Below are 27,557 nucleotides of genomic sequence, written 5' to 3' on the forward strand. Positions count from 1 at the left end.
GCACTTCTTTTATTATCTTTATTTTTCAATCTATTGGAAGTGTTCCCAATGCAGCTCTGAACCTGCTGGTTAACTCAAATACATTCTAATTGTCAGGATTTGGTCTGTTAGTGTGTGCTGAAATTTACCACTATGGTTTCATTAAGCTCAAGCATAATTTTCTACAGTTATCACCCTTGTGGTCAGATTTCTGCTTTTATTTTCTAGCAATCACTTCAGTGTTCCTCTCATTTGGAAATAACTTCTATCATATTTTCTAAGCCCTTTTTTCCTCCTTCACCTTGACTGTGACTTATTTTCTAACCTACTGTACAGAACTTCAAAGCTCATTTTCATCTCTGCTTCTCTAAAGATCTTTAGGAATGAAGAGAGATATCCCAGGCTGAACTTTTGTCACATCCTTCCATTTTCTCATCCACTACACCACCATTTTAGAACTGATTGTCTTTCTTCTTCAGTGAGCCCTTTTGACATCATTCCCATCATTTACTTCTCTAAAAGAACCTTATGTTAATTAAGAAAGGAGGCTATTAACAGTGAACACAATTAGATAAGCTGTGCACAAGAACCCACAAAGCCCTACCAAAATAATTCTTATAAATTATACAAATGCATACAGCTTTTATGTGTATATACATATGCATATACAAAACAAGTACCCAAAACCCCAAAGCACATCTCAGCACTTACATACAGCAACTCCCATTAAAAGCCCAAGGATTAAAACCACAACTGAAGCATCTCTTAGAAGCACTTGTCTTATTACCTGGTCAGCTGCAGCTCTATCATTGCCCTCTGAGCTGGAAAGGACCCCGCTTTTTGTCAAGTCGCAAAGACGTAAATGACATGTCCATGACCAGCTGGGAAACCTCTTGACAGAGCAGAGAATTAAATGTCCATCCTTCAGATTTCAACTTTGTCCCTTTCTGCTGGTTCTGCCATTGGAGAGAAAGAAAATGCAAGTTACGAGTGACTTCTGCAAAACGAAGAGGAAGTCAGTATAAGAAAAGGCATACCAAACAAAACTTTGTGGCTCCTTGGTATTATTGCATTGTTATATTTTTCTTCTTGCATTTTTGATTTATTTTTTATAGCCTGTCTAATCTGTGTGATTTTTGAAGGGGTCCAGAAGTCGTTATATGAAGGATTGGTCAGGGAAACAATTTTAGCCCCACTTCTGCTACAGCCTCTACATGACTGCTGCGATAGGAAATACAGAGCTGGCACCACCAAAGCTGGCTTTAGCTTCATCCCTCTCCTGTACAAAGGAGATCCCCAGCTGTCTGTGCAGACATCTCCTTCCTGGGGGGCTGTGCTCAGTGCAAGCCAGTAAAAGTGATGGCAGAGAACCTGGCTTGGTTTTCAAAGACCACTGAACTAGCACTACGTCTGCCCTTGTATCGGACAGCAGACAGGGATTCCTCCTGCAGCAGCGAAGCACGGGTGAAGGTCTCAACACACCGAGATGGTTCTGTGCTCGCACGGCTCCCAGTGCTGCAAAGCATCACAGAGCACCACTACCAAGCACGCTTATTGTGTGACCTGCAAATGGCAGCTCTGGCAGCGGGATTCTCGAACCGACAGATGCAGCTGTGAGGAAGAAAAAAAGGAGAGGGGGTATGTGAAAGGGAATATTGCAGGGAGGAAAAGAAAGACCTCCAGCTGAAACAAGAGCAAGTTAGAAGCAGAGTGAGAAGTGTGAGAATTCATACAATGCTTTTAACGAGACTAAAGAGAGAAAAGAGTTGGGGACAGAGAGACATTTTCTGAGCCAAGAACAGATTCCCAAAAGAGAAGTCTGGATTCAAAAGGAGGGGAAAAAGATGTGGATAGACAAAGTAATGTTTTGCCAAAGGCCTCTGTCTGAAGGAGAACAGCTAGTGCGCTCTGCCTAACAGTAAACTTGGCTTTCTGAGATTATTAATTTTTATCTCTGAAACAAGTTCCCTCAGACAAAATATTTTTATTGCTTTTCACTTGGCTTCAGAATTACTGCTAGATTAATTTTATGCCTGAAATCAAACTGAAGGTGACCAAGACCTTGAAAAAGGCATTCTTCCAGAGAGGCAATACTGGACCCAAAGTAAGCAGAAACCAGCAGAGCTGCGGTGAATGAGTTGTTTTATGGACGTGAATGAAGAGCTTAAATACTTTTCAAGTTACTCAGAAAAAAAGCTTACTGTGGGATTTGCGGGGCCCGACTTCCTCCCGCAGGCCGGCAGGACAGCGTGCGGCAGGCCCAAGCTCACATTCATCACCTGGTTGGGAAGAGCTCCGACAGGCGAGAGCCGTGCTCAGGGAACAAGCACCGACCCCGCCGAGTTCCACCGCCTCGGCAAAGGCCTCACAAGCACCTGAAACCGGAGGCGAGCGTGGCGCTTATTTGATGGCCGTGGAAACAAAAGTCGAGCTGTGCGGAATGCGCTGGAACGTGGCCTGGGATGCTGTCCTGCAGCGGGCCGTAGGGAGCTGGCCACGGCCCGAGACTTGCCAGAGGTTTGAGCCGGGTGACAGTGCTGGGGGTCCTCGAGTGACTGGGAGCTCTGTGGACTGGTTCCTGGTACAACGCTGCTCATGGTTGTACGTGGTCTGATCTACTGTGCTTCGGCTTTTCATTTCTCCAGGCCGAAATTACGTATTTTCAATGTGTCTTTTCACTTTATGCTCCTCTGGGGCATGGCATTAAAACTGGTAAGAGTGGGCTAAGGCACGCACACATACAGCAAGGAAGTTTCTTCACAGCTCTCAGAAAAGTTTGCCTGGCTCCTTCCTAGTGAGCCCTGCGCTGTTAAATACACATATCTGGATCCACATGCGGTGTCAAACGCTCATGTTGCATTTACATCTTTATTCTAATTTTCTCAGGAGATGAAAGACAAGTAAAGAGGCTGAAAATGTTGAAAAATGCAGTCTGAAAGCAAGGGAAGAAAAATTTAACATTTCTGTCATTACTTGGAAAACCTAAAAAGAGAATTGCAAGCAGCAATTTGTCCATGATCCTACAAAGTGCTTCCTGTTCTTGTTTCTGCGTGTTCCTTCTCCCTTGAGAACCTGGACGAGGAGGAAAAGGGATGCTGAGTTGCTGGCACCCTGCATGGCCCTGCAGAACCAAGCTGGGCACACGGGGCTGGTGCTCAGGACCAGCCCGCTGCTGCACTGGCTCGCTGGGGCATGGAGCTCACTGAGGCAAGGGCTGACATTCTGGAGCAGTGCTTCGAGGCAGGTTGTGTTCTTGTGTTGTCAGTGATAAAAGCCAGAAGCTAGAATGAAATACAGAGAACACATTTTTCTCTCTAGGAGAAAACCGAAGAACATGTGTTACAAGCCAGTTTACCTAGCTTAGTGTCTGCTTGCTCTGTATCATAATTAACCATTTCTTTCAAACAGCAAAATAACCAAAATAAATTATCAGGTTATATAGGCTTATTGAAAAGAGCAACTATTTTCAAGACCTAGCTGAGGGACATTAAATACCAGATACAAAGGCTTGCAAGTGGTAAACTCTCACGTGCTGAGTGGCAGAGAATGTTCCTTTCTGTCAAGCAGAACGCTTCTCCTTCCGATGCTCGCTATGACTGCACTGTATATCAGCTTGCGAGTGCCTTTATGGACTCCTGTGACTTGGCAGCAATCATACAGTCAAGCTCACAGGAAAGGAATTTGGCCTTACATTGCAGCCTGAGCCATGGCACAATCCACACCTCTCCAGCTGTATAACGAACAATTCTTTATGATCTGCTCAGCTCAGCCTGTCCAAACTCCTTTGCAAATACTCATAAACGAGTTTACTGGTTTAGAATTAATTTTTAAGCTCTACCGATACATGCCAGCTTTAAGCAGATTTAAGTGCATGCAGTGGGGATACAACAAAAATGACAATTCACCGTGTACAATTGGGATGCCACAGAGGGGAGTTCTGCGGTAGCTTCGACGTTGAATTTAGGCCATCTAGAGATGCAGCGAAGTGCAAACCAGCTACGATCCATTATAAAGAGTATGGCAACTTCAGTTTTCCAGTGGAATAAAAATAGCTTCTCAGAAGAATTAACGGTTGTTATAATAAATTCAAACACTGAATAAATGGATGAACATTTTCTGCAGAACAAAAATGTGCACATGCTGTAATGGACAGACACGGGATCCTCTCGTGCCCCGGTTCTCTTTTCTTTGCTGTTGATGTTTAACTTCATTCCAGTTAATGATAACATTCACTGGAGTGCCCCAGCGTGAGGACACGGAGCCTGAAGCAGCCCCGTACAGCGCTGCTATACACCCCCAGCCCGCTGAAGGAACGGAGACACTGGGTCCCCCCACGGACGCGGAGCAGCATTCCCCCAGGCAGCAGGCAGAGGTGCGGGCGCTCGGCCGTACCCAGCGCTGTGCCACGGGCGCTGCAGCCCCACATCGCGCTGCCGGCACCTCTGCAACCTCAGCTGTGTCTGCCGTCATTCCCACCGGCACGGCTGGCCCCAGGCAGGCTGCGATTCATCGTGATTCAAAGTCTCAAAAGCCTTTCCCAGATATCCTGGGAATCCCAAGAGGAATATTTAAGGCAGAAGCAGGCGACATTAAAAGGGACAGCCGGCTACAGATGTTCTTATCCTTGTGAGTGAAAACCTAGAAATACTTGAAATACTCCAGATAGTTATGACTGGCCAGCAAACGCCACAGCAAATACCTATCTTTGTTTTAAGTAAACCATTAACAGAAGAGTCCAGTCACAATGATAAAAACCACACCAATGTTCTTGGACTAAACTACTTACCCAAACTAGCCAACAAAAACTAAAGCTACAAAAACTTAAATGGTTCAACTACAGGAGAAAACACAGAAACAGCAAGCTTCTGTGACACAAATATTTTGAAAGTTGATCTCCAAAACATGGGAGGAAAGATTTATTAGAAGTACGTCAAAATACAACAAAAGAGGTCTGCTCCAAAATTTCAGTCTAAAAATAGCCTTTCTCACAGAGTCCTACTTTGAATGAAAGTTGTATTTAAATTACAATATAATTAAATGCCTTTCTTTGCCCTTTTGCTGGTACTCACTGCAGAAACGGGAAAGAGGGATGCGTTATTTTGAGATGAACATTTAAACACCGCTTGTACGCTACACACTTCCATGAATTAAATATTTGGGCGCTTTAGGCTCATTATTAAGACAGTTATATATGTTTCTAGGCATCAATGCACATCTTTTTTTTCCCTAGTCTAGATCCAGACTTCCCTCTGCCCACAGCCCCCGCAGTGCCGGCTTTCCCAGTTGTGCTCTCCCATGGGGCTCCTGCCCCAGACTGGCAGAGACTGGGGCTCAGAGGGAGGTACGCAGCCAGGAACGGGGCAAAGCAGGGGTGTCACCGCACCCTTCCCGACACCGTCCTGCACGCCTCCCGAGCTGAAAGCACCGATCCTGATCGCCACATCCCATTTACTGGGGATGGGACCACTGCGGAGGCTGTAAGCCAGCCGTACAGAGCGGCCCCGAGAGGCCCCTGGCAGCGCTCTGCAAGCCTGTGGGAAGTCCTGGTGAGTGTGGGGCTGAGCGGGGAGCGCTGGATTTTTGCCCGTTCAGCTCCTGATTTCTTTACTGAGACTGTACAAAGAGGTACAAAACAATGCCAAGCACGCTGCTCTGCAAGCTAATGTTAAAGCTAGTTCCTTTCTTTTTCATTAGTTATGCACCTATCTGTATTCATATATTCATGTATACATTTATTAAAAAAAATGGCTAGCTTAGAAACCACTCTGTGATTATTTCTTCCCTCTGTTCTCAACCCATCATTGCTAGTACCTGCAAGGAGAGTACTCGGCATGCCTCGCATACTTCCAGTCCTGCTGGATAGAGCAGCTGAGGTCAAGGATATGTGACAGACCGCCAGCATATATGTACAGCGCGTGTTTGTTGGGGGAAATACATATTCACAGCTGACTTGTCACTGACAAAGAGTCCGAAGCCTCTTTATCAAGAAGGGTACTGTTTTCCATTGTCCCTGTCCCTCCCAAAGGAAACAGATATTTCTCTCATTTAACCACAAGAAGGACAGGCAAATAATGAATCAAAAAATGGGTCGCTCCTTCCAGGAGCATGGAAATCCTGCTCCTAGTAACCAGAGGTAATGCCAGGCTGGTAGGGCTGCCTGCTTCTAACACATACAGAGCTTTGCCCAGGACTGAAGAACAAGATAGCAAATGGAAGGCAGCCACTGCACATACATAAAAGCTCTTGCCAGGGCAAAAGAAAAGCTCAGCATGGTTTTAGTTCTGTATTTGAAAAATACAGTATGAAAAGCTCTTCACAAAGAGCTAAACAGAGGCAGCGGAGCTAGCAGTCCTAATAGATCCACATTAACAAGCAAGCAAGCAGGAACCTTCTGAATCCATTATAAGAAAGATTTCAAGACTTATTTTACTATTTTATTGAACAACTTTCTCCTCTGGGCTGTACACCATCACTTCACTTACACATGCTTCACATTTTGTCCATTCTCATGCTCTTTGGAGAAAGAGAAGTGAAAAGACTGCATTTGGAAAAAACAGCATGGAACAGAATAGGTTTAAGTGAACATTTGCCATGAAGAGTGTTCACTTAATAAGGACCAAAAAGACCAATGTTGGTAAAGGAGTCCTTTTAAATAATGAAAATTACATGTAAAGTAGGGCCAGCCGCAGTGATTGTAAGAATTGGGAATTATTTCATGCATATCAAGGCTATAAAGGTGAGACAAGAAGCAGAAGTGTCCTGTCTCCAACTCCAAATTCCTTCACACTGCAGCTGCTCAGCAGGCACTGCACTCTTATGGGGAAAAGGATGTAGCTGGAACAAAACATGACCAGAGTGAGAATGGCTTAGACACGGAAAAACGAGCGAAGAACAGGCAGTTCCAAATCCTGCACTCACAGGCCAAAAACACACTCAATGAAAATGAATACATGACTTAATCATTTCAATAAATAAGGCCTCTATTTGGATTTCCATGGTGTGAGAGGAAGTTTGTCTGGCTTTAGTTGCCTTCTACAACTCCTAGCCACAGTAGGGGCACTAGGAACACTCTCCAGACCGCCTCCTACCCCCAGAGCTCCTCGCAGCCTCCTCTGCGCCCGAGCTGTGGGCCTCGTGCTGGCAAGGGGACACCAGGGGTTGTCCCCAGCTAACAAGACACGCTGTCCATGCATCTCCTTCACCTCACGGAAGAAGCATGCCTAGCCACATACAACCGCAACATAGCTGTTACGTGTTAAGAAACCACGGGCTATAGTCAGCTGGCTGCTCACGGATCGGTTGTGCTGTATCTACGGCAACAGACATCAGGCTATCGCATGTGTGACATAAAAATCAGAGCCCCGTTAATCCTTTGGTTCTTCTGCATTCAAATTCCCATGCTAGATTAAGAGCTGAAGAAGTGTGTGACTTACATTCCTGGACTGATAAGCTCGTTTCCAGCTAACCTTTACAAGCCTCCAGCTGAAAATGTAGGATGACTAAAACTTGAAAGGTAGAAAAGTGTGGAAGTGTCTGACCTTAGCTACTGCTTCACCTTGGCACAGGAGGACATGTATGTGTCATACACACACGTGTGTGTGTGCAAGTCGTGTATTTGCACTTTTTGCTTTAATAAGTACCTGCAGGAAGGAGGCTTTTACTCATTTCTGCAACATCCAAAGTTTTGAGATTAGAACCTGGAATATTTCACATCATTTTTTCAATGCATAGATATTAGCATCAGGTAAACCAGACCATGTGCATCTCAGCAGGAGATGCCTCTGCTAATCCTTAACTCTTCAGCTGAAGGCTGGAAACAAACATCCTCGAATACTACAGAGGCACCAGAACACAGCAAGTGTCAGCCTGAAAATGACATCTGTAGCTGGTTTAGAAAACTAAGACTCTCCTCATGTATTTTTAACAATTCAACTCAAATCCAACATTCTTTAGGTTTTGAAATTATGTAGGAAAATGTTTTTTCAGGTTTCTATCTGGGACTACCAGCACAGTAGTAGGAAACCACCAGAAAATGTGTAGCTATGCGGAATTGGCAAAGTGGCTTGGGAGAACTAAGAGGTTCACAAAGTGTAACTGAAACACAAACAAGCATCCGAACTGCAATTTCTTTTGCAGTGTAAAATACCTCTTACCTAATATATTCTTTCACACAGATGTTGAAAGACTTAATTTTTGTACATGTTTCCAACAGCACTGATGATGTTGTTGGCTTTATCAAACATGTTGGAGGCTGAGAACAGGCCAGCCCAAGGAGAGGTGGAGGTGCTGCACGTTGCAGAGGGGGGGGCGAATGCTGCACAGGGGCACAAATTGGCGAGAGGGGGACTGGACGACGTGCATCTGCAGCTCCACGGGGGAGAATTGAAGGAGTTTGAATTTTGAGAAAATCCTCTCCTAGAAATCGTTAATGCACAGTATTATGAAATTTGGCACACACCAACTTGCGCAGTACACATTTCCATCCATTTTGCTCCGTATGGTGAGGTTATTAATCTATCGATGCAAATAATTCACAGATCACTCAGTCACACACATATTTCCTTACCTGACCCTTTCCCTTGCACATAAAAGAAGAAGCAGATGCTTACAGAAAATAGAAAAGGATTAAGTTTTGTTCTCATTTACTTCCGCGCAAGTACTCTGCCTGTATTCTTTTCAAATCTGCATACAGCTCAGCAATAACCAAAAACCACATCCTTAATCAGACTAAATTACTGCTGACCCCAATCCTATTTAAATTCTGCCTGCATAAAATAAACTGCTGCTAAGACATCTAGCTGATAATCTCTATTGGACATTAACTAATAGTTATTTTCATTTAGAGATGAGAATAATACACATTGTATTTTGCCAATGGTATTACTCCAGAATTAATGCTGGATATTTGAGGGAGACAAATGAAAACAATGCTTTAGACAGTGATTTATATGCAGTTGCAAGCAATCATCAAACCAGCAATTAAATTGCTGGCAAAAATCAGTTTGTAAGAGAGAAACTTGCTTAAACAGAGTTGACGAGCAACGTGTGTTATCTGCAAACATATCAACTGACCCTGAGATCCAGACACTGCTTTTTCTCTTATTGCCTTTGACTCCTGAGAAGTTGCTACTGAACACTGTCCTTATCTGCTAGAGCCTTCTGTCTCGCATTCCTCCCTGATATTCCGTCTTAATTCCTACCACTGAGAACACATGCAGGAATAGCCTTTTTTTCTGATCTTCACTTTGCATACCACACCATAATCAACTATTCACTGCTTGCTCTGGTGCCCCATTGCTGACTCTTCTTGAAGAACGCACCCAGGTAGGCCCTGATACAAAATCAGCAGCTCCTTCAGATTTATCCTTCAGCAACATTCAGTCTGAGGTTCTGGGACATTTCAGCTTGCTCCGTTCACTCTGCTGCGAAGAGCAGCCTTTGCTGAGTGCTTTAGACACAAGCCCTGTTAAGCAACATTTACACTTGAAGCTTAGGGTGCCTTTAATATGAGAACTGAAGGAGCAAACAAATGACAGTCAGTTTACATGGATCTCTGGAGAACAGTACTCTGAGATTTACATGTCAGACTCCACTTAACGCATAAGTGGCAGTCACTGCAGCCCTTCAAGCTGTGATGAACACATCTGGTATTAATAAGAAACGTAATTAAATAGGAGTCCCACTGCTGTCAACTGCAGCTCATGGAAGTAAGCAAAAACAGTTATTTATAAGAACACTAGGTCATAAGGAGAGCATTTGAGAATCTGTAACAGCGAAATCTGCACAGTTGGTCACTACAGGCATCTCTGTTCCCACGAGGATGCGCACACAGCTGTGTAAAAGGCAGCGTGCGTTAGCTAGGAAGGGAGTCAGTGTGGGACTGCTAGCCACCAGGCTACTCCTGCTCTGGCACCAATGTCTGTGAATTAAATCCTTCTGCCCACACAGAAACCGTGTGTGTAGAATGGAGTTTGTGCTGTTAAATATATACTTACAGCCCACACATGTATATTATATGTATGTATACAAATATGTATACAGACATCCTTACCCAGGAAATGTGATGAGGGTAACGTTACTGCAAAAGAGTTTGTAAGTATCAAATCGAATGAAAGAAATAATAGTGTATGAGTTACGTGATCAGTCATATATTACAAGTGATCAATATGATAAAATTGCTAAGCGAAAAAAACAAAGGCAGAAAGATGTGAATTTAAAGATGAATATAAAGCAAGATCCTAAACTCATTCAGCTTAGTGGAAAGACTTACAGCTTCTCATTGACTTATGCAATTTCTGAGTCTGGCACATAAGGTTATTCCAATTATGCAAACACTATCCAGAAGTCAAGGCTGAATTATTACATGGAGGAAGAAGGGGTTATAATTGCAAAGAACATTAATTAATGAATATCCATATGGCATGTTTATACAAATGTATAAATGGCTTATAAAGAACACAATATTCTAGTCTAAGGATGAAAAGACAGTTTTATTCTCTATTTGTATATTTCGTTATGTGATTATTACATTAGTTATAACGAGCAACGTAAGCTATGGAATTACTGCCTACTTCTTACAGGTTAAGAGCCAAGCAAATTTTTGTCCAGCTACTAGGTCAGATACAGACTTCTCATGAGGACTGGAGCAATGCGTGTGCAGGCCTGCAAGTTCTTCCGCAAGCATGTATGTATTTCTAGATCCACAGCCTCCATCTCTTTGTGTGCCTGCTTCCCACAGAGATCAAGACAGAGTAGGAAAAAGCAATTGTGACCATTTGATGTTAACGTGTGCAAGTTTGTTTTATATGTGATTGACATACTCACTGTTTGTTGTACAAAAAAGCAGGCAAAGTAGCCATTTGGCTCTAAATGGAGCCACAAAACCAGCAACAGAATTTCAAAAGAGCAAGCAACTGTGAGGAAGCCTTAGAAATAAGTTTGTCAGAGGAGCTGGCTTATATACAACCACATTTAAAATTTTTTCTCCCCTGCAAATTAGCTAGCTTTTCTTATTCAATTTTGCACAATTGTATGTGGGAAACACTGTCTACAGCAAATAGGAAGAACAAGTTAAAACTGCCAGGATAATGCTTCCTGTCAACTGTTGCCTTCCCTCAGTTTGTCACCAAATGGAATTTTTAGCATCTATCAATCTTTGGAGCATATTAAAACTTTGCATGCTGGGTTACCCACAGACCTTGCTGTTCAGAGCAGCAGCTGAGAGACCCTCACGCATTGAATACAGCCCCAGGAGCACACGGCGCCTGCCCTCTGTGCTGCCCTGCTGAGCTCAGCGTGCTCCACCTCAGGCTGCACAACCGTCTGATTTGCCTTATGCCTGGAGAGAGTTCAACTCAAGGCCAGAGGAGAAATCATTTTAAATATTAAAAGGGAGAGGAAATAAAAATAAATAAATAAATAAATAAATAAATAAATAAGGAAAAATCTCAAGAGGGCAGATCCTAGAAATCCTGAAGTGTGAAGTCTGAGACTCGGCAGGCAGCCAAGAACCACAGTGTGTGGAGGAGATGACACGGGGCTTGCAAGGAATTGGCAGGCAGTTGTGATGGGAGATGCCAACACACAAAGCAAGTGAATTGAGTCAGAACTTATAAAAGGAGATTTAAGAAATAAAACCCAGCTCAAGGGGAGAATGAGAAATGATCCAGGAGACATGATCCAGGACTTGCTGCTTAAAAAACGTTGGACAAAAATAACTGAAAAACCTAATTCACCAGATTCAGTTTGGTATATGGCAGAGAAAGGCAACAAAGAGATGGGGCACAAAGAAAAGCACTTACACAGAACTCATATAAAGCAATAGTCCAGAGACAGCAGTTGAATCAAAGTCCTGAATTCTTTCTGGGCAGGGCACTTTGCAAACTGCAGGTTTCTATTATTGCTTCTCTCTCCTTATCTTCAGCCTTTGCTTATGCAAAAAGCAAGTCAAGGCTGCAGGCTGTGACTGGAGGTGTTGCAAGGGAGGAGACAGATTTAACAAGAATGCATTCCTCTTATAAAATTCTGTTGACTTCATTGGAGACTTCAGACAAACATGCAAGTTTAGACTTCACATTAAAGCTCTGCTGCACATGACTCTTCCAGCTAGCCACAGCTTTACTTGTGTCACTACCTGCTTGCCCTGAGATTAATAAAGACTGCCTGCCTAGAAAAAGCAGAGTTTTTGTTTCAAGCAAGTTTTACATATAAAAAACCTGTGCCATTTATTTTGCAATGTACAGGCATCTTCAGCTCTTACCTCTGGCTGCAGCACCAACGTGCTATCGGTGTTTGTGGGGCATGCACTTCACCTGACATCTGAGCAGCTCCTAGTGAGGTCACCTTCCTTCAGGCTCTGACCTTTGATCCTCTGCAACCTGACATCATTAGACAAGGATAGCGTGCTGACTCTTTGCCTCACGCAATTTCGTTATTATTTCTGCTTATTTATTCTGATTTACCACAACTGCTATAGGCAGTGTGACTCTCAGACCTGGGCTGTACAATGCACGGATGCATACACACATACACAACAAACGCCAATATACAAATCAATTATAATACCAATAATTTCACTAACTGATCCCTTCAAACCCATTTTCCCTTTTGATAAAAAGTTTTTGTTTGTTTGTTTACCATCAATATCATAAAAAAAAAAAAATCCTGAATTCTTTGAAACACTCTCTAAGATCAAACAAAGCAGATAATGATGAGTGGGTGGGTGTGCAGGAGCAGGGTGGGCTGGCGCTGGGTTTCAGAAATCTCTTATCTCAATGAGCACACACCTGAGTGTAACAGAACAAGAAAAGCAAGACCAAGTAGGAGGGTGTCAGGCTGCTAAACTCTAGAGACCAGAGATAACACCTTCCTGGTGTCGGGAGGCAGCTGGGTCCCTACCCACCGCTGCGCCCACCCCACAAACCACCAGCTCTGGGCCAGCCCGCCTTACGGGGTGATGGTGCTTTAAAATTATGAAAAAGCCCCCCGGGTTCTCCATCCTCGCTGGACCATCCGTGCTATTGCCCCTGTCCCCGCCAGGCTCACCTCGAGAGCTGGGCGCTGCCAGGCCCAGCAGAGCAGCACACACAGCAGCCCGCAGGGAGGCCTGAAGCAGGGCTGCTGCAGGCTCTGAGCTGTGCGATCACAGCAGAACCTGCCCCTTTCTGCGGGTAAGAGCCACCTCCAGGAGCACCACGGGACCCGCAGCAACCCAGAGCGATGCAAAGTCTATCCCACATGGCTTCCGGAACGATTAGAGCTTCCACTTGGGAGCCCGAGGCAGGTCTGGACCTCCAGTCTGAGTATGTCCAAGGGGAGCCGTTAGATAGAGCCACAGCTTGAGAAGTGGCAAGCCATCAGGGAGCTGTATTGGGTTTGGTGAAAATTAAATAAAGGCAGCTAATCTCTTAGGAGAAAGCTAACGGCAGAGTACGGCCTCACATGTTTATCCAGCGTCTCTGGAGAAGTACTTGGAGCATTTGCCATGTAGAAAAGCAAGCCAACCATCTATTTTTAAGCTCACTTGATTCAACACATATGGGGCTGAATTCTTTTAGAAGTAATGTCCTTCTGATGTAGTTATTGAAATTGCCACTAGACAGGGCTGTTTATCTTATTTTTAACCTCAGAAATATTTATGAGCCCAGCGATGTGCTAGAAGGCCAAGAGGAGTTTGTGCTATAGACTCCTTCATGAAAAGGGCACACGGCTCTGCAGCTCGCGGCACTGGCGCCGGGCTGCAGTTTTTGCATTACGCTATTTATAAGCTCCTCGCTGGAGCCAAGGGGCTGCATCTGCGATGCATAAATTCTCTAGGCATTCACCAAGAGCTAGTGATAAAGAGATGACAGATGAAAAAAAAATAATAAAAAAATCCAGTTCTTCTTCCGTTAGACCACAGTGTGTGTCTGTGGGATGTGAAAATAAGCAAAACATCTGGAGATCTACACGCACTGTGACAAGGCACTGATTGTGCAGCTTACTGACAAACACATTTTGCCAGAATTTTGGAAAGGTGCCACCCACTGTACCTCTGGGAAGCAGAAAGGTTTCAGTTCCAGGTAGGTGACACACAGTCAGGAAGTCACCACGGAGTGCCAGCACACTGGCCTCATGGGTTAGGACAATGCAAACTTCTTAACATACTGTACTGTGGATTGACCACTAGGTAACGACATGTCTCATTGCATATGGCTTGGTATCCCTGTGCTCTGATGCCCATCCAAAGCAGCGGTTCCATCAAGTAATGCAGAAATGGGGTTAAATGCTGGTTGGCATCCGAGGAGCTATGCCAGTTTGTATCATCCAATTATCCAGCCTTTTGTGATAAACTCAGGGTAAAACACATCGTCTTTAAATAGAAGCAAGCACTCATTTTGAGATGAAGCAGACAGAGACCAGCATTTTCTGAGGGCTCACGCCCTGATTTACTTTGCAGGCGACCCGGAGCAGGAACTTCTGGAATTTCTGCAGCTGTAGCTACAGCACTGATTTCACGTTGTGATTGCAACTCAAACAGCTGAGAGCCACAGCCAGCCCTCTTGTAGAGTCCATGTAGAGAACAAGCGAGGTTGGTGGAAGTGTTATCCAAAGCTTTAATTCATTTCCCCGCTGGTATGGGACATGGGTTATATGGATCCATTTTAGTGCCAGGAACAGTAAATATTTGGGCGGACACCGGCTGCTAGGCCAAGAACTCTCTCTAAGGTCCTGTGAAGGCTACATCAGGACTTAAAGTGCCTACATGCTGCACCGCAGGTAATGCATCTGTTGCTTCAGAACACACCCGTAAAGCCTTTGGCTCTTTCTCCTCCCTCACTCAGCTGCATCTCACTTCCACATGCCTGACCCGGGGCCGGCCGTGCCGGCAGCCAGCCCCGCAGCGTGGGAGCAGGCCCGGGAGGCCGAGCTCCAGCAGCGCCCAGTGTACGCACGGCCCTTGCTGGAAGCGTGGCCGTGCCGAGCTACCAGCCTGACTCAGGGCTCCTGCACGAAGCAGGTGCCGCGTACACCGAGTTCGGCATTGCCCTGCGGCCAGTACTTCCTCCCGGAGGCACACCTGAGGCCAAGCCATGCCAGTCCCATGCTCCCAGGCCCCAGGGGGGCCAGGAGGAGCGGGGCAGCAGCCGGGTGCCAGGATCCTGCCCACTCCCACTCGGGACAGAAGAGCTGAACTGCACCTTCTGCCCCGGGCAAAGTGCGCAGGCCCAGCCCAGCCGTCAGCAAGTAAACCGAGGCTAATTCATTATCTGCTGTTCCCAGCACTAATCATTTCTGTAAAGCTTCTGAGCTCAGTGGCATTTCCTGCACCTGTTACCTGGCTTGTGGGTCACTCCTCAACTCTTGCAGAATTTTTAGCTGACAGCAAGGAGGGTTCACGGCCGTCTGTAAGCTGAATGCTCACATTCAGCTGCTGAGCACAAACAAGGAAGTGGTGATCCTTTTGTCAGCTTCACCAGTGATCTTTGGACGTTGGCAAAGGACTGGTCAGCTTTGGCAGATGTGTAATGCAGAAATCTGCTGCTGCAGGTGTGTAAGAGAAACACTGCAAGAAAGATACAGACAGGCAAAACTGACACCTAGCTAAATACAGGAGCATGGGGCATGCCCATGAATTATTGGGCTTCCTGCAGTTTAACTCTGGAACTTGCCACTTGTCCATACAGAACCTCGGGCCTCTGCTCAGTTCTGTTTCCTGCCTGCCCCTGGACTTCAATGCTGTAAATTAGTAACTCTGAATATCTCAGCTGCCTGTGCAGATGAATACCCCACCGACCGTGAAGAACTCTGATCTTGTGGGGACGGGAATGTATCGGTGAGGGGGAGAGCAGGCTGGAGTTCAGCCTCATCCTGTCCAAGGGGTTGCTTCCATTCATATTGCATTCCATCCTGAGTTTTTATTCCTGCTGCCACATTTTTATGGAGACTTGTGCAAACAAATTTAAAAACTGCTAATCCTAGTGCCAAAGCCATTTTCACATATAATCTTTTGAAACATATACATAGAAATATGAACTTGGAATGAAAGTTAGATCTTGAAACATGAGTGCAATGAGTTGATTTACTCCATATATACCCAAGGTATCAGATGTTCACAAACTTCAAGGAAAATGCAGATTAGATATATTCTGACTCTGACATTGCCAGAACAATGTCAAAACAGAAGGTTGTTTATTATCATCACTTAAAACAATAACTTGGAAGTAAGAATTAACTTTGGAACATCTCTCGTTCTTTATTTGGAATTAAGCTCCTGATGTGTTTTTCAAAATCTGATCAAAGCACAGGATATTCACTAACATTCCCTTGTATTCTATCTAGGAAAGAAATGTTTCACTTTATTCTAGCTCGTTCTCCTCTGAGACAGCTACACAGAATGGTGTCAAGCCTTTACCCTTACCTTGTATGCCCAGGTCTTGGTGTCCTGAAACACAGTTCTGCCGTGGGACTTCTGCGAGAACACAAGCTTCGTATCCCTGGCTTTCAGTTACAAGGGTGTGCTATAAAAGCACAGGAGGAGATTAAATCACCAGCAAAATGAAATAATTAAAAATACATAACTCTTAATTCTAAGTACTATGGTGACATCTGAGTACAATCTGTCTTAGAAAATTATACATTCACGTTCTATTGAGCTGTGCTGTTTTTTTTTTTCACTAAGATTATATGGGTATTTGAAGAAGTGGCAATCATAGCAACAAAATCTCATTTGTAATATAAATACCTATTGTACCATTGTCTTCAATTCATACTAGATCAGGGTTTGCTTAGGGTATTATGTAGCGCGGAACACTGGTAAACAAAAAGATAAATCTCCTACTGATGTCTGTCTGGAACAATTAATTGCACAAATGACCCTTGGGATACAGGATTCAGAAATACCCGAAGACAGGGAATTTTTCAGTTCTTTACGTGTTTGCCACATTTGCCAGAGTTAAGGACTGAGCACGCTTCTGTGTGGGGTACAAGCGTGGGCTCTCCTCAAATTCTGTGCTCTTCTTTCTGCTTAATTATAAGACCAAGATCCGACCAGTCACTCCTGCACCATGTAACAGCTGGGTAATCCTTGTATTTTTAAAGATAAAACAATAACTGTGACACCACAAAATTCAGTCGCAACTGCATCCAACTGACAGCCTCCTGCTGCTCCTCTGGTGCATGCCATTGCTCTCCGCATTCCTCGCTCCTCCCAGGCATTTTTGTGCCTGTCCACCTGCCACAACACCAAGCTGATGACTGGATATTGCAGTCATAGAGACCAGACCAATATTCGATATGCCTAAAAGACCACCATGGGGAAGCAGTCTCTCTAGATCTTTCCATAGCCTCTGGCAAGCAATAAAATGCAAAGCTCACTTTGAACAGCCTCAACAGCTATGGCTGGGAGTTGTTGTCCTTCAACAATTAGTCTTGGGCACTTTGTTACAGATTTACCAGCAATCAAGGCTTGATTTAGGCCACTTCTCTTTGGCAATCATGCTGCAAAGAATCTACCTGTTGACTTCCTGTCATCTGTCATCTAGCAGGAGAGAGGATAAAAAGGCTCAGAAAAGATCTAGTTTTCTCACAATAGATACGCATGCAAACAGGGCAATGTGTTGAACGTTTCTTACTGACATCTTGAATCTACCCAAAACAACATTTGAATGCTTCTGGAATAAGACAATGTAATGAAGAACCACCCACATGGTACCTACTCTGAAAGGCAGATTTCACTTGCATGCCTAACAAACCACTGAAGGCAGAATAATGCCACGAGAAAGGAATTAAGGCATTATAAGCGTGGAATAAAGTTACTGCAGATTAATTATGAGGATCGCAATTTAACAGTTGTGTCGGCCAAGCTTTAGACTTTTATGAAGTATAAAATGAAGTGTTTTTTATTAGGAGGTTTGATCTGCTGTGAGATGCTCTCAGCTTCCCTAGCAATAGCCCTACACCTCAACTCGCAGCTCAGCCACCCCGAGTACAGCCCCTCCCCAAAATCCTCCTCCACTTGCCTGAAAACAGTCCGGAGGTAATCAGTGACACGCTTCCAGGTGTTTTCACTGAACTTAACTCTGAATTTTAAGTCCTGAAGGGACTGTAAGCTGGTATAGGACAGAGGAGCTTTAAAAGCCACGGTCAGTGTCCCACACAGTGGGGGGAGCATGGGGGTGCTGCTGCTTGCTGCCCTAACCCAGCTCCCTCCACCAGGAAGTTGTGGATACAGAAATCGGTTCATGACTAGAACTTGAAGGAAGTTCTTGAAGAAAGGGAAGAAAAGGCCTTAAAATACATTTTAGATGTGGTTTCTGTTTTGCAGTTTTCTGGGAAATGAGGCTTACCAGTTCACTGTGGCAGTTTGATTGAGGAACAAGCATTTCAGCACTACTTGCTTCCCTTAGAACAGAGCAGCGATGTCTTTGAGGTGATACTTCTGCAAAACGCAGCTCCTAAGCTGTTTGTGTGCCTTCCTCCCACCTCTGAGTGGATGACTTGACCCAAGCAGCCTCATACTTGCTGTTGAAGGGCTGAAGGTGGGGATCTCGTGGTTTGCAGCGTTCGTGGTGAATATGCTCAGCTGCTCATGCCAGCAGGCAGGCAAATGAAGAAATCCAAAGCCTGACTGTGCTTCTCATCCTTTTGTAGAGTACAAAGGACAATTCAGTAAAACAACTGACTTGTTTTTACCAGCTCTTTATAACCACTTGAACATGAGAAGCTAACATAAGCCTTATCCCAGCTTTTCCTTTCCTTCTTCACATCCTTTAGCTTGAAAGTATTTTTAAACAACATGTCCCCACAGGAGAGCTTTTAAACAATGAACTGGACACAACTTCAAACCAAAAATAAAAGCAATGGCAGTTGCAACAGCCACGCTCTCAGCCCATGGACACTTCCCTGCATTGTTCCTACTCAAGTGCTGTGATTTTGTGAGCAAACCAGAGCTTGGGTGCTGCCCTGGGCACCTGTGTCCCCACGGGTCCCTGCCCAGGTGACAGTCCCAGCCAGCTGAGCTCACTGTAGCACATCACCCCCTGCCAAGCTCGAAGGATGCTCTTGCCTTCGTGCCCCTACAAGCCTGCATTTCCTAGGGAAAGTGACTCCTCAGATACATCACGTTTGGGAGCAATAGCTTGCATGTGTTAATTTAATTGCCTTTGGGTAAGGAGTTAAATAAGGCAGTTGGGAAATTTGTGGAAAGGGAGGTGTGGTGAATCACCTTTAATTTGCATTTACAGCACCAGACCAGGGCACCTAGAATGACTACCATAAACAGTTTTCATTTATGAAAATAAATAGAGAAAATTGATTCCACTTCATTTAGTTTGTGTTTTCCACACTTACACTCCACAGGGGTTGGCCATGGATGGAGAATTACTCCTGAATAGCTAAGTAATTCAAATAACGATTGCTGTTCTTTAACATACTTTGATTTTCCTAATCATGTGCGCTCTCACCAGCCCTAGCTGTTGCTGCTTCTGCTGTCAGCCTGCACAGGTTGAAAAGAGACTGTGAAATTTGACTTGGCAAGCGATTCTTCCTTTTATTGTTTTAGAAGCCTTCTGAAATGGCTCTGTGGCCTCACTGCATCCCACCCTGCCGCAGTGCATGACAGCACGGCTCATCAATAGGGCAAAAAGAAATGAGGGGATCCTCTTAGGAAACGTAGGAGACATGTTTTCTGGTTTCAAACCTGGAGGGGAGAAGGCAGTATAATGGGCAATCTTCTGCCACTAATCGCATGGAAGGCCTTGAACACAGCACAGCTCATGCTGTTCCCTGGAAAAGGGGTGAGAAGAGAAAGGCAGGACTTGGCTGCAGGGAGTATGAAAAGAAAAACTTAATAAGAGGTAGTATTGATGATCAATAAAAAAAGAAAAAAGAAAAAGAAAAAAAAAAAAGAGAGAGAGAGAGAGATAATAAAGTCTTCCCCATCTTTTTGGTTTCAAGTAGTCTCCATGAATACAATAACTTGAAAAACAAAATGAAAATAAATAACCCACTTTGGGACCCAAGGAGTAAATGCCAGGGAGGAACCAGCCGTGGGTCAGTAGTGCAGGAGAGTACCCCTCTTTGGCCAACGAGGTGGCCTACGTCCAGCGAGAGGCTGCGTCCCCCCTTGCTGCAGGGTGCTGGGCTGGGGGCTCAGCCGAGTGGCAGCGGTGAGCTGCCAGGCAGGGGTGGGCTGCCAGGCAGGACCTCAGCTCCTCGTTCTGCTAACTTTACGTGTAGTTTTATGTTCATCTTGTTCCCAGTTTCACCACAAAGTGGCACTACAGCAACTGGCATTCATTTCAGTCAGAAGATAATGAAGAACTTGTGACAGCCAGCTGGCCCCCCCCCCCCCGCACCGAGTCACCACTCACTAATTGTCCTCTGCTCATGCCATAATAACCCCCACAGAGGGCTCACTTCGTTAAGCATGCATTAGATGGGAGCTTACTGCCTCGAAAACGTTTACATGGTGAAAACATTTTGTTGCAATACTTTCTGCTCAGACCATTTTCCAACACTTGGCTAACCTGGAATAATAAAAAGTAAAATGCTACGTTTGTTTTAGCAGAAATACAAACCATCAGAGTAACTAGTTACTGAACAGTCGAAACACAACTCTGGGAGAAAATCAGAGCAGAGAATCCTTCAAAGTCTCCTCCTCCAAGGAGTGTACTTCCCTCTGCTGAGGATGCTTGCCTTCTTTTTCCCACCTATTCCAGTACAATTTCTTCTAGCGCAGGCAAGACCTAAAATAGCTAACTGACTCATAACAATTAAAACAAAATTATTAGTTTGGAGCCTATTGAATACCACAAAAGCAGTGCTCCTGACTGTTCATTCAGGCTCCCCATGCACTCCTGCTTACAGCTCGCTGCTCCCAGTGAGCTGCGAGTTAACTGCGCCCTGCCAACCTGCCTGCAAGGGCCAGTTTTGTCCATGAGGTGTGCGCAAAAAAATGCTGTTAGCCACACAAGCAGCAATTTCTGCAAACAAACCTGAACTCTCACTGTGCTCTTTTTGTGCCCGATGTCTTTAAGGCACTTCGTACGCCACACTTTGCCCATCAAAAACAGCAAGCAGCAGATGCGCTGGCTAAAGGCAGCGCACACAAACTGCCCTGCGTGCACGGTTGTGGACAGGCCTAGAATTCAAAGCTGGCTCATTACTGATCTGTAAATAGATAAGAGAGCCATGTTTTTCAGATAAAGTACCTGTGTAAACATTTATATTAGCTGGTATCAGTTTTATGATACTAATCATCCGATTGTAGTAAGAATTCATTTTTGCTGTGTATGAGTAAAGACAGGGCAAGCTGGCCCTTGCCACACAGGACAACCCAGAAATAAAACCTCACTGCTTCTGCTGCTCAGTCAACTAACTGCTGCTCGCACTCGCTCATCCTGGAGCTGACTGCTTTAATAGTTGCCGTTACGCCATGGCTGGTGGCAATTTATCCTCAACCAGTCATTTTCTAATTTCATTTGATTAAGACCTGTGGTTAGAGATATATTATGATGACAGTGTTATGACAAACTGATATAAAATAATTCAATGGAAATGAAAGTTTATCTCTAAATAGGAAAAATGCTCACTATTAAAATAAATACATAAACTATATTTAAACAGAAAATATTTTCAGATGAATCAGAAAATGTAGAACAATTTCAAAAAAAAAAAAAGCAGGTATGAGGAAGGATGAAGAAAATGGCTAGAGGCAATATGAAGATCATCTGAAACTGTTTTTAACATAGAATTAATGTGAAAACTGTCATATGAAATAATAATAGTCAGTAAAATACAAAGAGGTGGGTATTTATTCAAAATCTGTGCTGGAAAAATTATGCCTGTGAAATTTCTGATACTGTTCATAAATTGTAATAAAGTGCCTTCCTGAACTGAAACAGGAGCCGAGAGGTCTCAGGTAGGTGATGGATCTTTTGATCAGACTGTTCTTATTTGTGGATCACGTGCTGATGGACCAGAGCAGTGTACCTCATCCTTACAGGGGAAAGGGAGTGTATGTTCAGCTCAGCTGGAAGAAGTCCTTCAGCAGGTTCTGAGGGGACAGCAGGTAGAACGACAGCGATGCTGTTGGGCTGGTGACCATTTCTCTGCTGTAGTTGTGCACAGCACCTCACAAGCTGGCTGCCCTATTCTTGACTGAGTCTTCCTGCATCCGTTCTGATATGTGCAATGAGTGTAATGAACATTACAGCTGAAAATGCAGTTATTAACTAAGGACAAGTGCTGTGTCTAACTAATATACTTGCTTACTGTCCTCTGAGCTCAAGTGCCTGCACTGCAGTCTACTTATTTCAGCAAAACTGCAAAAATTTCTATTGAGCAATAGCTGATAAGCACATGCCTGAACACATTACAGACTCTTAATACTGAAAATACTCTAAAATTAGTCTGAGATACAGAGAATGAAGGACCCAACTTAGTTCGACAACAAAAAGTGATATATTTCATGTCACATCACATTCCTCTAATGCTTTATCCTGCTCTGATAAATAGCAGCTCATTTTTTTAATTCATCTGGGGTGCCGCACTTGGAAATGACCAAAGCGCTGAGCACAGGAGACACATTTTGCGGCTCATCCCCCGTGCTGCGGCCAGAACCCAGGAACACAAATGGAGGGATGAATGAAACCCGAGTCTGAAACCCACAGGCCAGGTACGCAGCCAAGCAGGAGAGGGAAATCAACTAATTCCTGAGGTTTATCACATCCACCAAACCAGAACAAAAGACAGCCACTTATTCAAGCTTACTGATAATCTTAATGTCTTCATACATGCCTGTGATGCGCAGACGGCTGCAGGAGCAGCAGCAGCTGTGCCAGGGATGTGCCACCAGTACCTGAAAACACACAGGGTCCCAGCACTGCGGTGCCACGCCACTGGCCCAAGGAGCACAACTGAGGGCAAAAGCAGCAGGAACCGCCAGCCAGGGAAGGGCACAGCACGGGGACATGCCACCTCCTGCATGGCCTGGGCTCTGGTGGCAGGTGACGTGCAGGTGGCAGCACGTCAGAGGACAGGGTGACCCACGTGCATTACCCTAGTGCCTGAAGCGTGGCAAGTAGCACTAAGCAGCAGCAAAACAGCACGGGGCAGAGGAACTCCTTCCCGACCCACCATTCTTAGCAACCTAAATTATACCATGGGTTATATTTGAAAACAGAAGAAACCTTAACTCTGAGATAATTTGTTTTCTGGGGGGTTCAGATGCCAGGGTTTTTTTCATATTTTTGTAAATTTAGATGTGATATTGTCATATGTGTCACATAATTGTGGCCGTGCTTAGCTAATTATTTGAACTGAGTAAAAATCACCACAGAAAAATCAAGTAACCAAAGTGCCTGTCCTCCGGCAGGCCTTGTGCCAAGTCTGCTTTTTCACGTGAAATTCGCAGATACACTCTGGGGGAGCCAAGCAAACCTTCTGCTCTTACAAACCCGCATCCTTCCACACTGCCCTGCTCCTTCCTGTTGGAAAAGCGTGAGAGATTAGTGCCTCGACGAGGTGCTTTTCTTATTTAGAAAGCACACAACTGCTTTTGAAACATTAAATCAATGGAAATCAGTGTAAACCCAAATGGCATCGTGCCAGCTTTTCCTTTTAGATGTGACTAACTGGCTTCCTGCAGCAGATTTTTATCTTGCAGCTACATATGAATGGCCCCAGCTAAAATGTGAAAGGCATTTGATTATACCTAAGACCTGATTTTTACTGGCAACAATCTGCAGTTCTCACAAAGTGAAAAACTAGCAGTACGACATGATAGCAGATTCCTCACACGTCACTATCTATACTAAATTATTAGTATTTTTTACCTCTTTTTGATGAAAGCAGTATCTCTATAAACACATTATCCCAGTTTAAATGTTATTCAGCTGGAAAAGATATTTCAATTTTTCTTTAATTATAACACGTACAATGAAAGTCACGGAAAATCGGACTAAAAATAAAGTGATTTTGTTACCTTTAACAATCAATGAATCCCAAATTTGCTTTCCAGGTTTTTGAGTCAGAACACATCCGGCACTTCAGCGAGGAATTACCAGCATGTGATAAATAAAGCAATAAAATAACATCGTGCTACAAACCTGGCACAAGATTTCTAATAGGGCTCTGACCTCTCAATCTGTCAAGCTAATTAGGAAGATCAGACAGCCATTAGCAATGCAGCCCCCCCGGGACGTGTTATTAACGCAGCGCGACGCGGGGGCGCGCAGCGGTGTGAGGCTCCAGAGGGGGTCTCCTGGTGAACGAGCGTGAACGCGGCCACGCAGCTCGTTCATCGCGGGCTGTCGGCTGCCTCTCCCCTGTCAGACGGGGTGCCACCCGGGGTTAATTGCCCTGCATCATCAGCCCCAGCAAAGGACTCATCACCTTCCAGTCGCATTTCATTTATAACTACTAAACTTACCTCCCCCAACAAGGAAGGTACGTCCTTGGAAACACCTGCAAGTGTGATCGGAGGCATGACGGAAACCGTAGGGCTTCGGCAAGTGCAGGTGGTCACCCTGGTGCTGGGGGGGATGGGAAGGGCACCCGTGTGCCCTCTGCTCCCCCAGCTAGCCCTCAGGCTGACCCACCGTGGGGCTGGGTAGGCTGTCCCACGTCCAGCTGGAGCGGGCTCCTCCACGGCTGGGTATGGAAGTGCAACGTGGCCTACCGCTGAAATGAGGGAAGAGGTGCCAGAGCTAACGCCTGCACTGAAGATGACCAGTTGCTAAGTCCAAGCGTTACGTACCTGGAGCTTGAGACTCTGGAATGGCTGAAGGCTTGAACGTATTCGATTCAGGGCCCTTTTTGGTGATGACACAAAGTACAAAGCATGCCGGGGTGACTCTCCTGGGGCGCCTGAAGGGTCGTGCTGCCCGGAGCAGTCACCAGGCAGCAGCTGAGATGGTGCCGGAGCAGCACAGGAGGAAAGTCCCCGGCCAGCGGTGGGGACAGCGGCACGGGGAGGACAGGGTGCGGGAAGCAGAGGAGCTCTGGGTGGGCTCTCAGCTGGCATCAGAAGCTGCTGTCGCCTATGCTTTGAGTCTACTGGGGTTCGTTTAGTTTTAACTAGGAATGAGAACAGTAATGTTATTTTTACTTGCTATTGCTTTGTTACACTTGCCATCTAACTTGATTCATGGTAATCCTTTTACTGCAGCCATCTGCCAATTTGCAGTAAATTACTCAGACATGCTGAGCCTCTTCGGTGGCACTAGAATGTTAATCGGAACCATCTAGGCCTGCTCTCCGTCAGCCGGAGCAGCGTGTGCCCCTTTCTTGTCACTGCCGAACACATTTCCCAAAATGCACCCAAATGAAGGAACAAGCGTACAAGGCTTTCTTTGGACGTATCAAGAACACGTTATCCTTCCTTTCTCAGTGGCCCTGGGATACGCTACGCCGATTTTTAGCTGAGGTTAAATGTATTTTTAGCTACAGCTTATTGTATGTTTCTGTAAAAAAGCATCCTTTCGGTATAGGTATTTTCCCCATATCATTACAAAGCAAGATGGATTTCCAAACCTCTAAAGACTAAAGTGAACAGTGCTCTGGATACTTAAATTCATTTACTGCTCATTCAGTTAATGAAAGTGCAGATTCACTCCTTGCATTGCAGCTGTTCAGCGCCTGCTGTGCCTGTGCCTGCTCCCTCCTTTGGAGAGACAGGTTATGATTTACATCCATAGAGAAGTGGAAAAGATTTTTTTTTTTTTTTGTCATATTTTTGTCATCAGCAGTTGAAGGCAGCCTGCAACTGCAGACCCTTCTAAAGAAAACAAAGAGTTTTCTCATGTCAAAACACGGCCAAAACTTTGCCGCTGACTAAGCAGATGTCTTCCACATGAAGGGCGTCTTCAGAGATGAAGTGGTAAGTAAAGGCTGTCTCGTGCAGCAGGCGTGCCAGGAACCGGGCTGACATCTGGAGCTGAGCTGCGAGGGGCCAGCTTTGTTCTGTCAGCAAAACTACCCTGAAACAGAGGGGTGCGTTCCTGCAGAATCAGAAAGCCAGGACAGCTACGATTCAATGATTAGGGCCTGCAGAGCGTGTACCACCTATTTTGTTTTAGCTTCCTGATTTAAACTGTTTTGGCATAGGGTGGTGCAGAATAGACTGGCTTCATTTAGTACTCAGCAACACTGAAACTACAGTGACATCTGAATAAATTCATCCTCAGCTGAGTTCCCACCCTGTACAAAGGAAGGCTTTGGGCATGCAAAACGAGAAAAGCTGCTCTGGCCCAACACGCAAGATAAACTGGATTCATTAGTTCTATCTTTGTGTGTGCTTCTAATCATGAATGACTTCTGTTCCAGAGATGCTGGCTGGGACCGGAGGGTTGGATTAATCCCCAACAGTCCTCCACCAGCTTTGGTCAGGAGGCTCTATTCACAGAAGCATTTCACTTCCTATAATTCTCTTTCATAAAGCCACTGCTAACCCCAAGCAAATCACACTGAGTCGGCGAGAGTGCCCGAGAGGCTGAGCAGGAGACACTTCTCAGCCTTAATTCATGCCGTGGATTATTGACACATCAAGGTTGTCTAAAAGGCTTAGCATGCCCTAACGCCACACAACCTCCCGCTACTTGGAACGCTGTGAGACCTACACAGATGTACATTATGGGATTTTCAGTGTTTGAGGGGGAATAAAAGGAAACAGCAAATGCTTTCCAGCTGGCTTATTTAAATGCTCTTCATCTTCATCTGAGCCATGTGCAGGTTAATTTCAGCTGATGACAGATCCCTCATCCAAATGTCGCTCCAGATAACATGAAGCTGTTACACTTAGCCAGCAATGAACCTGAACAAGGGAACGTTCCTGAAGTCGTATGTCTGCACGACTGCAATCATATCTTACTGAAACATATTAACTTTAAGAACAGAAACAAGGCTCAAGGTTTGAACCCACAGCCTTAAACTAATTACACCCTTTCATAAGGAAAGCATCACAAGCTGAGTACGGAGGGAGTTAACACCTTGGGGACCAGCTGGTTTAGGTCATGCTATCTGCATCCTGCTGCTTACAATGAGAGATAGGCTGGCTGCTAGAGCTAAGTGCCAGATACAGACCATATGGCAACGATGCAATGTACAATTAAGAATAATATATACACAGAAAATTAATGTCCCACACTTGCCAGAGGCTCCCCGCACACTGAAGAGGAAACAGAATGGACCCCACAGTCCTCCAGGCCATTAAGCTCCTTTTCACATTTCTGGTAGCCAACGAGCTCTTGACATGCAGCGGCGTTATGCGCTGCGGGGAGGAGCAGCCAGCGCCTTGGGAACCTGTCCCACATTGCCCCGGCTCACAGCCCTTCTTCCTCCACGAGGTCTGGGCCAGGCCCCGTGTCGTGATGGATGTCCCGTGTCACCGCGCTCACCGGGCACCGCTGCCACAACCGGGCTCCAGGGCATACATAGCGGGGACTGGACTGCTAAATCCATAGGGACCGGAGGCACAGGGACTGAAGTACATAAATATTAATCTGAGAAAACAGGAAAAATGAAACCAAGCAGTTCTGTTACTTATTGGCATTATTTTCAGAAGTTGTAAACTTTCCATGAGCATTTAAAATGAAATT

General features: G+C 45.1%; 1 protein-coding gene across 10 annotated transcripts; it reads right to left on the reverse strand.

Annotated features, from left to right (window-relative positions):
• Positions 1–250: 250 nt before the first annotated feature.
• On the reverse strand, positions 251–27,321 carry LOC118171277. 10 transcript variants are annotated; one of them, XM_035334258.1, is made up of 7 exons: positions 27,197–27,321; positions 24,719–25,038; positions 17,473–17,490; positions 16,379–16,478; positions 15,289–15,523; positions 767–935; positions 251–504 (listed from the first exon to the last, which is right to left on the reverse strand). In XM_035334258.1, the coding sequence occupies exons 1-5, from the start codon at positions 27,270–27,272 to the stop codon at positions 15,354–15,356; spliced, it is 684 nt and encodes a 227-aa protein (XP_035190149.1). In that variant the 5' UTR covers positions 27,273–27,321; the 3' UTR covers positions 251–504; positions 767–935; positions 15,289–15,353. The 10 variants fall into 10 exon arrangements, 1 of the variants encoding a protein (XP_035190149.1); XR_004753132.1 differs by lacking the exons at positions 251–504; positions 767–935; positions 17,473–17,490; positions 27,197–27,321 and adding exons at positions 8,589–10,704; positions 12,239–12,356 and having other exon boundaries at positions 15,296–15,523; positions 24,719–25,089; XR_004753135.1 differs by lacking the exons at positions 16,379–16,478; positions 17,473–17,490; positions 24,719–25,038; positions 27,197–27,321 and adding an exon at positions 12,239–12,356 and having other exon boundaries at positions 251–494; positions 15,296–15,902.
• Between the last annotated feature and the right edge of the window lie 236 nt (positions 27,322–27,557).

Source organism: Oxyura jamaicensis, chromosome 9, assembly GCF_011077185.1.
Source record: "Oxyura jamaicensis isolate SHBP4307 breed ruddy duck chromosome 9, BPBGC_Ojam_1.0, whole genome shotgun sequence".
In the NCBI taxonomy this organism is placed as follows: Eukaryota; Metazoa; Chordata; class Aves; order Anseriformes; family Anatidae; genus Oxyura; species Oxyura jamaicensis.